This window comes from Corvus cornix, chromosome 1A (genome assembly GCF_000738735.6).
Source record: "Corvus cornix cornix isolate S_Up_H32 chromosome 1A, ASM73873v5, whole genome shotgun sequence".
Taxonomy (NCBI): domain Eukaryota; kingdom Metazoa; phylum Chordata; class Aves; order Passeriformes; family Corvidae; genus Corvus; species Corvus cornix.
Genome location: NC_047057.1, coordinates 34,247,414 through 34,260,315, shown reverse-complemented (window position 1 = coordinate 34,260,315; position 12,902 = coordinate 34,247,414). Strand labels below are relative to the sequence as shown.

The 12,902-nt window shown below is 40.5% G+C and overlaps 1 protein-coding gene across 1 annotated transcript; it reads left to right on the top strand.

Moving 5' to 3' along the window:
• Nucleotides 1-5,586: 5,586 nt before the first annotated feature.
• Nucleotides 5,587-11,760, top strand: IL26 (interleukin 26). Its single transcript, XM_019279791.1, has 5 exons — nt 5,587-5,757; nt 6,137-6,193; nt 7,645-7,776; nt 11,524-11,589; nt 11,674-11,760. Exons 1-5 carry the CDS (start codon nt 5,587-5,589, stop codon nt 11,758-11,760), a joined length of 513 nt encoding a protein of 170 aa, XP_019135336.1.
• The last annotated feature ends 1,142 nt before the right edge of the window (nt 11,761-12,902 follow it).

Below are 12,902 nucleotides of genomic sequence, written 5' to 3'. Positions count from 1 at the left end.
GAGAAAGCAGGTCAGACTTTTGAACACTCCTGTGTGTCACAAGAGAAGACAAGGAGTTTGGAATAGCTACCTGCCCATGTGGGCAGGCTGAGCTGTTGTTGCCGAGCACATCTGTACATTCTGCAGAAATACCGCTGCACAGGGATTTCCTACTGTGAGTTTGGTGGTGGCAAACAAATGTTTTCTAAAGAGTTTGGGGACTGAATCACTGTTGCTAAGTGAGATCACTCAACTGGTTGATGGGAATGATGTGAACATGCTCAAACATTTTTTCAAATCTGTTTCTTTCCTAATCTCTATTCTCAGATGCAAGGCTACAAGAATGTGACTAGTAAAGGCTATTTACATAAAGGTTTTATGTCAAACTAAGCTCCTTTTCCAGCCAGGAAATAATTACTAATTTTTAACTACATAACTGGACATTTGAGATATATCTTGAGTTACTCAGATAGCACTGAGCATTCTTTTGAAGCAGTTAATAGTTGGCCATAAAAACTGCTACTGCTTAGAAAACTGTTTCTTTGTTGTCTATTTCTGTGCACTAATGCATAATTTTAGTTCTAGTGCCCTTGTGGTTTCAAAATAGATGCTGAGTATACTCTGTAATCTGTCTCTGAAAAGACTGAATGTACTGAACCTTCCAACGAGATTTCTGAAATAAAATTAGCTTTACAGACAATTGTCAGCCATCCATCACCAAACTGAAACACCAAAGCAGGCCAATAGCACAGGGAAATCCACCACTTGAACCAGTCCTGAGGATGACAGAGGATTGACAGCATGTTTTATAGCAATTCACATTTGAAGCTTACTCAAAAGTTGTTACATAAAGTGCAAAGGGGTACAAATTCCCAGGGAAAACGTAATTGTGTTTGGGGTTTTTTTGTTTTATTTTGAGTTAGTTTGGTTTAGTTTGTCTTCTTCATCTGGGTTTGAGTCTGATTTCTGCTTTACTTAACATCTTAAAATTTTTATGAGGTTTGTGTAAGGGATAGAGTGAAAAACTTTTGAGGGAATTGGATTTGTGGAGCTGGTGATGAAGTACCACAGAGATAATTAAGGGACTGGACGTCTTTCGTCTGAGGAGAGGCAGTGAGAGTTGGGACTGTTCAGGTTAGGGAAGAGTCAAGGAGATCTCACCCATGTGTGCAAATGCCTGAGAAGAGGAAGTAAAGAAGAGAGCCAGGCTCCTCTCAACAATGCCCAGTGGCAGGACAAGCCACAAATTAAAATCCCTGAAATTCCACCTGAATATAAGACAGTTTTCTACTGTGACCAAAAATTCGCACCAGAATTGGTGCGACCAGAGAGGTTGTGAAGTCTGATCTTCAGAGATATTCAAAACTTGACTAGACACAGTCCCAGGCAAGCAGCTGTAGGTGGTCCTTCTTGAGCAGGAGTGTTGGACAAGATGACTTACAGAGGTCACTTCCAACCTAAATCTTTGCTGCTCTTCAGCAAAGGCAGTTGAGGGGCACCCAGACAGGCACCATGAAACCCAGGTTAACAAATGTAGGGATTCTGTGTGTAAGGATGGGAGAGGCACCAGACTGGCATCCAGTCTTGGACATCCAGTGTTTTTAGTTTTCTTTGCACTGTCCTTATTTAATTTATGCAGGTTTATTTTTCCTAACCAGAGCAGTGTGTGTATAATATGTAAGCTGGAGCTGCTAGTACCATCTGTTTGTGCTATTCTGTTGTTTCCCTGACATTTATGACTACTGAGGCTACTGGTAGTGGATTGCTGGGTGCCTGTGTGCTGAGTTTGAATGGGTAATTCAGGTACCCTTGTCTGAAAACCTGGCTCACAATAGTTCTGTATTTGTACAAAATCAATAGCAGCTCCAGGGGTTCCTATTATACTAATTGAAGGTCACAAGAAACAGAGTTTAAACACTGGTCGGTATTTAGGGCTTACCTATGTGTTCATTATAACCATTTTTAGAAAATTGCAGGCTCAGTTTTGAATGCTAGGAGCTTCTCTTCTCCAAACCTCTCTCTCCAAGGGAGGTACTAGGGTATCTCAATTTTTTATGTCCTAGCAGTAGTGTTGTCACCCTCAGTTTTTGTAAAATCTCTCTAAACTTCTTTGTCATTTATCAAATCACATTTCTGAGGACAACTACTGCACTTCTTGATGTAGACCTTATTTTTCAGAAGATCAAAGTGAATAAAACAGGATAAGGAAACAAAAGACATAGAATAGTCTTAAGGGAAGGCATAACATTAGCAACAGTTAAGCAAATATGAGTAATGTAATGTTCATAGGAAGTACACGACATTTAATTCTAGTTATACTAACAGGAAATGAAATAAACAGAAATTGTAAAAAGTGAGAAGATTCATAAGTAAGAAACTAGAAAAGGCTTTTCATGGACATAGATCAAAAACGTTTTAAGCTGCAAAACACCCAGTACATATGATTGTTCCCTTAAATGAACTAACAGAACTTTGCAGCAGTGGTAGATATATGTGTTTGTTCTCCATAGGTCAAGAGAATTTAATATTAAAAATATTTACTAAGCTCCTGTAGATGAAGACAATTCCATGGCTCCTAATAAGGCAGGGAAGAAAGGATCTTCCTCAGGCTGTTGTTCTCATGCACACACATTGAACATAAGTCATACACAGCCTCCTTTGAAACTTAGTCCCTACACAGGGCAAATCAGGCAAGATTTTCTTACCTAATAAGCTGACTGCTCAGGTGGTTTTTCTTACACTTTTTTCTTAGTTATTTTCTTTCTTGTTCATTCTCGTGGTCTTTACACATTTTGTACAGATGTAACACATGAACTGTGCTTGTGTTATCAGAATTGCATTGTTCCTGAACTATTTGCTGATAGTGTACATCTAAAATTTTCCATTAGAGAGAGAGCCCATTTCCTCTGGGGCAGGTTCCTTGACCTTCTCTGGTTTCCAGCCTATGCATGGAAGCCAATGTGCTTTGTGGTGTGCTTTGCTCTTTTCCTCAGACTATCTCTGGATACATCAGTTCCACTGCCCATACAAAGCTTTGCATGTATTTTCTGTCTTCATTGCTAAAAGGGCTGGCCCCTGAATTTTTTTTTCTTCTGATTCTTATAACTTTGAAATACTGAGTAACACTGGTTCTTTGGTATTCTATATTATTTATACCATAGTTATGTCTGAGTGCCAAAGTGGCACTGAAATACAATGTACAAAGTGCTACACAAGACCCAGAAAGCAAAGACCATCTTTGTTCTGAACAAGTAACACATGAAAAAACTGAAGAATATTGGCTATTTTTTGACTAGAAATTAAATCATCATATCAAAAATTGTAAAAGTGTAATTGATTTTATAGGATTGGTTATTAAATGGTAGCCGCCATACTTTTGTGAGTGATAGGAAAGCCCTATTTTTTTTTTGTTTGTTTTTTTAAGCATGGCTACCTTGCACTTCCATCCTTCTGCATCTTTTTACACCACCCAGTTGAAAAGTTAGCCAATTCAGTAAGACAGTCACTGATTAACATCCAGAGGTATCTAGAACCCAATGAAAAAGTGTCACTGCTACAGCTCTGTAAGCATGGTGATACGAGTTCACAGAAGAGACAAAATGAAACTTGTGGGCTCAAGGGTTTTCCAGCAACATTAGAAGTTTCAGAGATGTTGAACATTGTTGATTTTCATATGAAAAGCCATTACAGACTGGCTGCATGACCCATTTATTCCATTTAGAGGAAAACTGTTGACCAAGGAGTACCACACCTTCAGGAACTCAAGGTAGTTTTGCATTCTGACTGTATTGGTTTCAAACAAGATCCTCTTCTAGGAACAAACTAGCAGTAAGAGGCTAATCTGCTGTCCACACACCATGTGTGCTGAGGTTCAGTGCACCTCATCTGGCAAGCCTGACCAGCATTTAGAGTGTTTAAATACAAACCACAGTCCAAATGAGGACTAAAATGCACATAAGGCTTCAGGCCACCATCATCTCCACTTTCCAAAAGCCTAAGATAACCTCCTCTTGTTGGTTCTTTTTGTCCCTGAGCCCCATTAGCATTTCAGTGCTGGTGAATGTGATGTGTAGGTGGTTCTGTGGAAAAATGCATTTCCCAGAGCTGTTACAAGTGGGATCCTTGAAGCTGGATGTGAACCAAGTTTGGCCTGGAGGCTGCACGTGTGCTTGTCTGTGTAAATGGTCAGTGGGATCAAGGCTGAGGTGAGTTCGTTACCCAGCTTGTCTCACCTTTCTTCCTCCCAGAGCTGACACATGTCCAGGCACAGGCATGCTGGTGGCACCATAGAGGGACGAACAGCTCTGCTGCTGATCTGACAGATCATGGTCACTTTGAGTCATTGCAGTTTAAACCACTTTCTCTGATCTGTTTAAAGTCTTCTCTGTTTCTTTTGAAACATAAAAGGAGTAAAAAACTCTGTCCTTTATGAATATTTCAAGGGCTTGCTTTTACTTCCAAAAAAAAATCAAGGTATCAAGGAAATATTTTGCTTATCCAAAACCTGCTTTCTTTGTCTTCTTGCACATACATCAGCCAGTTCCAAGATCTTGACATTTGAGTTAAAACCATCCTTGGCTTAACAGCCTCACATTGTTGGGGTTACTTCATGATTTCCAAATCTATCCTTGCAGTGATGTTCTTGCATGTCTGGAGTGGTACCTGAGAAACTTGCAGCATTTGGCTGTCTTGGAAACAGGCCAGAGACACAGATTGCCCAATCTTTGTTTCACCACCTTTGTAGAAGAGTGGTCATCTGATTCTATGGTTTTACTGTTACCACCTCTGTGATGGGTATGCTGGGGTCCTGCACATTATTTCCCAGTGCCTGTGGCTCTCAGTGAGCTTTTAGAGTGACTTGATAGCCAAGGATGCCCTAGTCCTCCCACAGAGCCCTCCCTGGAGTCCTCCCTTTCACACTAAACAACCTACTGCTCCTACTGGGACAAAGTACCCTGGAAAAAGACTACAGAATTTAAAATAGACAGGAAACACCTTTGCTATTAGATGCTATACCCTGGAAAAAATGCTCTTCTAAAAAACTGAACGGGGAAGTTTTAAATGCTGGGCAGTCCAGCTTCCTTATAGATAACAGATTTTCTAATCTTTTCAGGGTAAATTAGGAAAGATTTTTTTTCTTCTCTGGGACATTACCTTTCAGAAAAGTGCTGCCACAAGGTTTTGTGGAAAAATAAAAAAACCCCCCAAACATGCATTTAGCATACTTTATTACAAAACTAAACTAACACTCAACTACCTTTTCCTCACTTGACCACTACTTAAATGAAAGAAGACTTCTCACATGATAGGGAAGTTCTTCTTTCTTGGAAACCTTGACCCTGCTGCCAGTAAATATGGAGATATCGTTTAGAAAAACGTCACAGATGATTGTGGTCAAATTTGTTGAAAGTGGAGCAAGATGTATAAAAAAGCACAGCAAAAATACCGATCAGCCACCACATGAGCAATAGGTTATCTACGTGAGCATCTCGGGGAAGAAGCTACTTTGAGGGTTAACAAAATTAGGTTAACCTCTGTCATCTAACCAGTCTGGCTGCATCACACATGCTACTGTGACTGTAGAGGCTCGAAGATCTGGGAGCGAAGATGAAAGTATGTTCTATTTTCAGATCTGGGCATTTTTTATTTCTGCTTTGTCTTTTTGCCGTGGAAGGCAAAAAGTCACCTACAGGAAAACATACCTGCCGAAAAGGACTCCTCTCCCAGCTGACAGAGAACCTGTATATCAAGGCAACTAGTTTAAAATCATCTGTTCCTGTAAGTTGATCCCACTAGTTGAAAAAGTTTATTTTATTTATAGATGCTTCTTTATTAGTTTAATTACTGAGCTTCTGGAAACTTTAATAAGTTGAATGTTCTCTATGGTCCTTAGAGATAGGGTAATGCAGCTACTCCTTTTGTAAAGATGGGAAAAAATGATGCATAGAAGATGCATAGAGAGGTTGGATGAGTTTGCCATGAAAAAAATTTGTAGTTAGCCTAGGATTGGAACACAGATTCACTGAGTCCTCGTCCTACATCTGAAGATGATGAAGAAGATTAATATTATTATTACAGAATTTTGTACAAACCAGACTTGATATTGTGTCCCTTCCTCTGCTCGGATTAATTAATACTAGCACATTATATTTTACAGAAGGATCTCATCAAGACCACAAGACTGCTTAAAAAGACTACAAAAATGATGTTTATGGTAAGATTTACACTACTGGTTTTCTATTTTCTTTAATTTACCTTTGGTCAATAGAAACAGGAATATGTGATCAAAAGCAATGACAGCTGATGTAAAAATCACTTGTGTTTAATCGGGAAAGACATTTATGAAAGCCATCTTCTTAATAAAGTCTTCTGCTTAGAGGAAGAGTGTTATTTCTGTTGCATAGAGAGGGGTATTCCCCTGGGACATGAAGGGACAGTTGATCATGGTATGGGGGAAAATAGGTGGATTCGGAAAGCCTGCCTGGAGGCACTTCTTTCTAGGCAGCTGGAGTCGTGATGTGCCAGGGAAGTTGGGGTGAGGGTGCTTGTTGGTCAGGGAGGAGTGTGCTTGTGGTAGCACTCACTCCTCCTGTGAGCTCTGGCTGCATGTGAGCCTCCTAGCAACATCTTCAGGCACCAGCCCTCACAGGAGGGCCAGAGCCACTGCCACTGTCCCACAGCTGAGGCACCTTCTGTTGAGGGTGTGCAGTACCATGGATAGCCCGAGGATGCTGCAGGGAGTTGAGACACCCAAGGAGCTGCTTTGAGCTTAGACTTCTGCAGGTGCACTGCAAGAGGGATGTCAGAGTTCCCAGTGCAATTCAGCATGGGAGTGAGAAACAAACCTTGGGTGTCTAATTGTAAGTGACTGGAAGTGTGTGAGATATTATAGTTTTCTTCACGCAGAGATCTAGTCAGCAGGGGCAACTGAGTTGGTTTATCTTTAAGATAAAGTATAGCATATACCTTAAGTATAGACCTGTTGGCCTTTGATGTCCCTTGGATTTCACCAATTACCTTGGGAGTGAAGGCTCCTCACTTGGCTGTGGGACCCACAAACAGACATTCACATTTGAGTGGCGTAATTTGCAGCTGCATTACCCTCCTGATGGGAATCTCACACCTGATACTTCATTCCATTGCCTAAAAATAGTCATATAGTCATTTGAAATACCTTTAGGTGTCCAGGAGAACCCACAGGTCAGGCAGATATGACACAGAGTTGACAGGATGACTGGTCGTTTCTGGGGCAGCAATTGGGGATGGGCCGGATACCCTGCAGCATATCAAATGTCATGGGACACTGATGTGGAGGAATGGAAAAATGACACCCACAATGACCCAGATGATCTGACTTAACTCCTCAATTTATCTTCCATTTATTCTTTGTGTATTAAGTACATTCGTTGCTGTCACTTCTGCTCATGTGTAGCCAATACTCCTGGCCTGCCAGCACAGTACCCTCCTGCTATTCCTTCAGAAAGCACAGAGTTACATTCAGCTGTGTAAAACAGAAGGAAGAAGGTCAGTGGGATACTAAAGTTCACAAAAATGGTTTCATTGATTGCTTTCTAAACATGCATGCTTTTTATGAGGATGAAATTTCAGGCCAAAGTTGACTTATGAGGTTTTCATTCGTCAAATCATTACTTGATTTGTTTTCAGACAAACTGCAGTGTTCGAGATCAGCTCCTCTCCTTCTATGTGAAAAATGTCTTCTGTCGTCTTGAGGTAGGAAGTGACAAGTTGTACTTTATTAGTGCCTTCCAGGTCCTGCAAGCAAACATGGATGCCTGTGTGAGTATATTCCTGAGAGCTAAGCTAACTTTGTCTGTCTGAAAAGTTAGGGAAGGGCTCCATCTCAGTTTTTCAGCAGATGGAGAGGGAGAGGGTGATTCAGAGTCATGGTGTGTCCCATGCTACAGGGGACCTAACTTGACGAGGGCTTCCCCACTGGGCCCAGGAAGTTTAACACCATTCATTCTCTCCCAGAGTGATCCTGTGGGGAGTGTGCAAGGTGGTGCAGATCCCATGGAGACAAGCCACTTCCCTACTGATGATATCACCTTGTGCTGCCCTCTCATCACCAAAACTGCAAAGAGACAGGGTGATCACAGGGAGAAATGTTGCTCCTCGAGTTGCTGTAATGTAACAGTGGTAATGCTTTCCTTCTTCAACAGCATACCCTCTGCATGTATGTAATCTTTACACACATGTCACATCTGCTCCTCCATACTGAATTTTGAAAGAACTGGTGGCGTCTCATCAGTAAGCAGGCACCACAATTATGAAGCACACGGGAGCAGATCCCATGTGTCAGCTGTGCTCACGGTTAGAGCAGGTTGTCAGAGTGATGCTGACCACTGGTGAAATGTCTCCATGTACCCCAGAGAAGAGGCACTTTTACCAACTCTGCCTAAGTAACAACAGGATAGCAGTTAGAGCACACTTTTGCCTGTGCAAATATACTTGCCAACATACCAGGCAGGATGCTAAGATGATGCCATCATCTTCTTGGCAATTTCTCATCTAATTTTTAAGGGTGTATCTAAACAAACAGCAACAGGGTGTATCTTAATATCCTGTTGATATTTTTTTTTTCTCTCCTAAACCTGCAGTCCTCACAAATCACAGTCCCAGAAAGTGGAGCCTGACTTAGGGTGAAATATAGCTGTGAATATCCAGGCAAACAACTATAGTGATTTGAAAAAGTGAGAGCAGGATGGCAAGTCAATGAATTAATTAATTAAATTAATTGAAACTTTGTCTAATCTGAACTGCATAGTAGCATGAAAGAGAAGGACAGTGGTTCTACATGCACAAAAATATTTGCAATGCAAAAACAAACAGCTTCAGAGATTGCTTTGCAGAGTTATAGGTCAGAACTCGACTGGGATATTTGCATAATGTAAAAAGATTCAAATCTCAATGGGAGAAAACTCCACCAGCTTTCAGGTTCTGTATTTAAAACCATGTTAAACGGTTGGAATTTACAGCCATTATTCACAGCAGTCTGCTGTGATCATACTGCTGTGTTTATTTGTTTCTGTCAAAATTTCAGATAATGCTATAATTCCAGAACTCCATAACATAATTTCAGATGGTATAATATGCTTTATAGACATTTCATTCTGTCTGGAAAAGCAATCATATTCTATACAAGTGTCAGTACACACTGAGGAGTTTAGACTGTCAACTGTGACTGAATTCAGAATATCCAGTGACTGTGGCTTGCTGGATAGCTTAGTAATGCACTTGTTTCTGTGCTGTATGGAGACAAAATGCTGCAGATTTCTCTGCACTCCTGCATTCTTTTTCATAATTAGTGCCAGTGTTTTACCCAAAAGAAGTCTAAGCATAACAATTTACATTTTTGGGTCTTACAAAGTGCTGCTAAGGGAGATAAGACTTTCCCTAGAAGACAAACAACAGTTCTTTGAGAAATGGTATCTTGTCATGATTTTCTAGGAGACACCTCATTTCTGGAAACTAACATTTTTTGAAATGTTTGTGTTAATTCAAACCCAGCAATACAAAACCATGTGAAAGAATAATAGAAATTGTGAATAGAGGGAAGTAATGGATCCCTTGCTAATACCAAACTCGAGATTTCTTCATCACATTATTCCTCAGTAAATTAACACTCATTCATCCGCGTACATAAGCTCTTCAGTTGTTATTATCTAGCTGAGCTATAAGATGTTTATCAGAAAGGATTTCCACCATGACAACATACTTACCTAATTGATTTGTTACCTTTCAAGAATAAAGTTGTCTGTACAACTAAGGGAAACAGTGATACCTTTATATATGTATTTGCCCTATATTGTCTCACAAACTCGGGCTGTAATTCAGCCAGCTAGAGGCATGTGTGCTACCTGAAAGTCCTAACAATATTTGCCTGCCAACCACTTTCAAAGACATTATACTACAACATTATGATTCTCACCCTACCAGTGCTTGGTTTTGTCCAAACAAGGAGGCATTAATATTTTCCAATTATACAGGGGCCCAAGTTCAGTTTTTTAGAAATACGTAAGTTTGAAAACCTCTAAACTAATTTTCTGCAGTAAAGTCAGACTTTTTCATTTAGACTATGACTGCAAGGTAAAGGGAGCAGACATTTTTCCTTGGGTACTTGGAGCATCCACCTGGAGCACCACTGACCTCTTTACTTGCTCAAGTGCCCTGGTCAGCATTGCTGACAGCAGTGTGAAGTTGCTTCTGAGGTTGGACTTATGTTCTTATATCAGCAGCAGATTGTGGAAGTGTTTTCTCATATTTGAATGGAGTGAAGAAGGACAATATATTCCTTGCAGAACTTTTAATATTTCTCTATCATTTTAGGCAGAGCTTGTAGACCTCAAGCTGACTTTGAGTATTGTTTGCAATACTCAGACTTGCTGGCTAGCTCATTTAGTTACTTTCAGTATATGCAGGAAGATAAGAGTTTGTAATGTGTATCATGACTAAAGCCAACATACTCATTTAAGGTCAGTTCTGCTACCAAATTATATTTTGTGGAAATCTGCATCATACAAGATGGAGATAATTAAAAAAAAAAGGTCCAAGTCAAAAAGAAATGCCCTGGTTAGAAGATTTTAAAACATTTATTTTATTTACACTCTCTTTTAAAGATTTGCTTTTTTTCCCCACTTTCATAATGTGAGGTGACTTTGGGAAGCACAAAAGGTAACCTGAAAATGTTTGTACTCCTTTTTAAAGTACTGTGTGTAAGATACAAAAGAACTAATCATTCATTTCAGTGGAGTAATTTCCTTACACCAGTTGAGGTGAGGACCTTTATCTTTTCCCTTTTCAAACATGGTTACCCTTGTCTGTAGATTGGAAAACATCAGATTTTTCCATTTTTTTTTCCTCTGAAAGAATGTATCTTTCCCTTTGAAAACCCAGGTAGATAAGGATCAGCAAGCCATGTTGCTCAGAAAGCTTAGTCTGACAGCTCAAATAAAACACCAGCTGGAACAGCTTTGGATGGCCAGTGCTGAGCTGCTAGAGATAAATGGTGAGGAAAGAACTAAGCCCTCCAGCCTGTAGTTAGTCAGACAGTGGACAAACAGGCAGGGCAACAGAGAAAAACATAAATTAACTTTATAAACGTTTGAAGGTCTTGCAGAAATGTGCAAAATTGCTCCCTGTACTTTGCAACGGCCTTTGATCCTTAGCCTTGCCTTCTCTCAGGTTCAGAGGTTCTGAGGGTTTAGAGTTAAAGGGCCTTGAGTCTTAGAGCTAGGCTACAATGTGAAAAAGGTGTAATGGCAACTTAAACGAAGATTCCTGTATAGATAGAAAGTGCTTAATAAGAAAACTTAGAGGTACTCATAGTACCAATTTTGTGTGTTGTGAAGTCAACTTGGCAGGAAGCATGCAGGTAAAAGAACATGTTTGAAGTATTGGGAGATGCTGAAATGATGCTGAGATCACACATTTTACTGGTAGCCCTACAGTGCCACACTGTGGGCTGGACTCTTCCTCATCACTATGTCTTTATATCAGCATCTTTGGGCTTTTTTTGTCCTTCAGCTTCCGTGTGCTCCATCCACAAGGTTAACTTCTGCAGTCAAGAAATTAAAGAGAATGTTTCTCAAGGTAAGAGCAGGAGATGCTGGCTCCCCACTGCATTGTTCAAGGGCTGTAGATAGTTTCTTTCTAATGCCTTGGTCTTCTCAACAGCTTGGAGATAAGGGAATCTACAAGGCCATCCATGAGCTGGACATTCTCCTTCCCTGGATTCAGGCCTACATACAAACCATCATATGAAGAATGAGGATGTGACAAGCAACGTGCTGCTTCTGTGCTAAGAACAGATCAATACCCAAAAGGCCTGAAAATGAACTGAGAGCTGGATGTACAATGTGTCTGGCAGTAATTCTGTCCCATGGAAGGACATCCTCTGTAACACAGCAGCATAAAGAGGGGTTCTCATAAGCTTTCGCAGTTAGCCTGGCACAGCAGCTTTGCCTGTTCTGCCTCTGGAGCAGTTACAGCAGCCTGCTGTGCTTCCCATCCTGCCTGCCTGCCTGCTGTCTCGCAGGCGGCCCCCGAACACGCCACGCCAGCACAACGTGGAATCTGCTACCTTGCGGACCAGACACAATGTGCCACGTGCTGTGGGCATGAGCTAGCCACGGCTTGTGGCCCCGTGTGAGTACAGCTCAAAGCAACGAGGATCACTTTGGAAAATCCCACCCCTAAGCTATATTTCTTTTGGGGTTTGTGGTTGCAGATATATAACTGTATACACAAGCCAATCTACATGTAAATAGGAAAAATAATTATATACTGATTATCTTTATTATTAATTTAAGGTAATAATTGATCCCTAATAAAAATACACAATTAATGTAGAAGCTTTGTTTTGGGACCCAAGCATGACCTTTAGATGTCACATGATCTACATGAGATCAGACATTCAGAAAACACAATAAATGGATTGCTTTGACTAGGATTGTAAAATTATTTGTGAGAGGTTTATGGAAGTAGATGGGAATGGTTTCCAAAATGTCTTTCAACTACATCATAGTCCCACCATCCGGTGGAGTCAATATTCAACATCAGCTTGCAGTGTCATGACGAATGTCTAACTAATACAAGGGGGTTGCTACGAAAAAACCTTTTTTTTCAGTTGAAGACAAAATGGTTAATTAGAGGGACAGTGGAAAATTTGATGTCATGGTCTTTTTTGAGCATGTAATTTAATTTTTAATTAACACAATGTCCCTTTTCATGGATTTTTTCACACAGCTCGCCCATTTGTTTTTGAAATTCAGGTTTGCGTTCAGTTTTAGTGTTTTTTGTCCAAACTCTGGTGTATGGAATAGAAAATTGACCATGGTCATGGCCTCCCCAGCCTTCATCAGACATAACTGTCCAGTACTTGCTGATGGCAGGGAGCAGTATCT

Bases quoted from the DNA above. Each gene is read 5' to 3' on its own strand.
- IL26 (XM_019279791.1), top strand. From the start codon at position 5,587: ATGAAAGTATGTTCTATTTTCAGATCTGGGCATTTTTTATTTCTGCTT. The intron at 5,758-6,136 runs GTAAGTTGATCC...TATATTTTACAG, and splicing joins GTTTAAAATCATCTGTTCCT to AAGGATCTCATCAAGACCAC. The intron at 6,194-7,644 runs GTAAGATTTACA...ATTTGTTTTCAG, and splicing joins CTACAAAAATGATGTTTATG to ACAAACTGCAGTGTTCGAGA.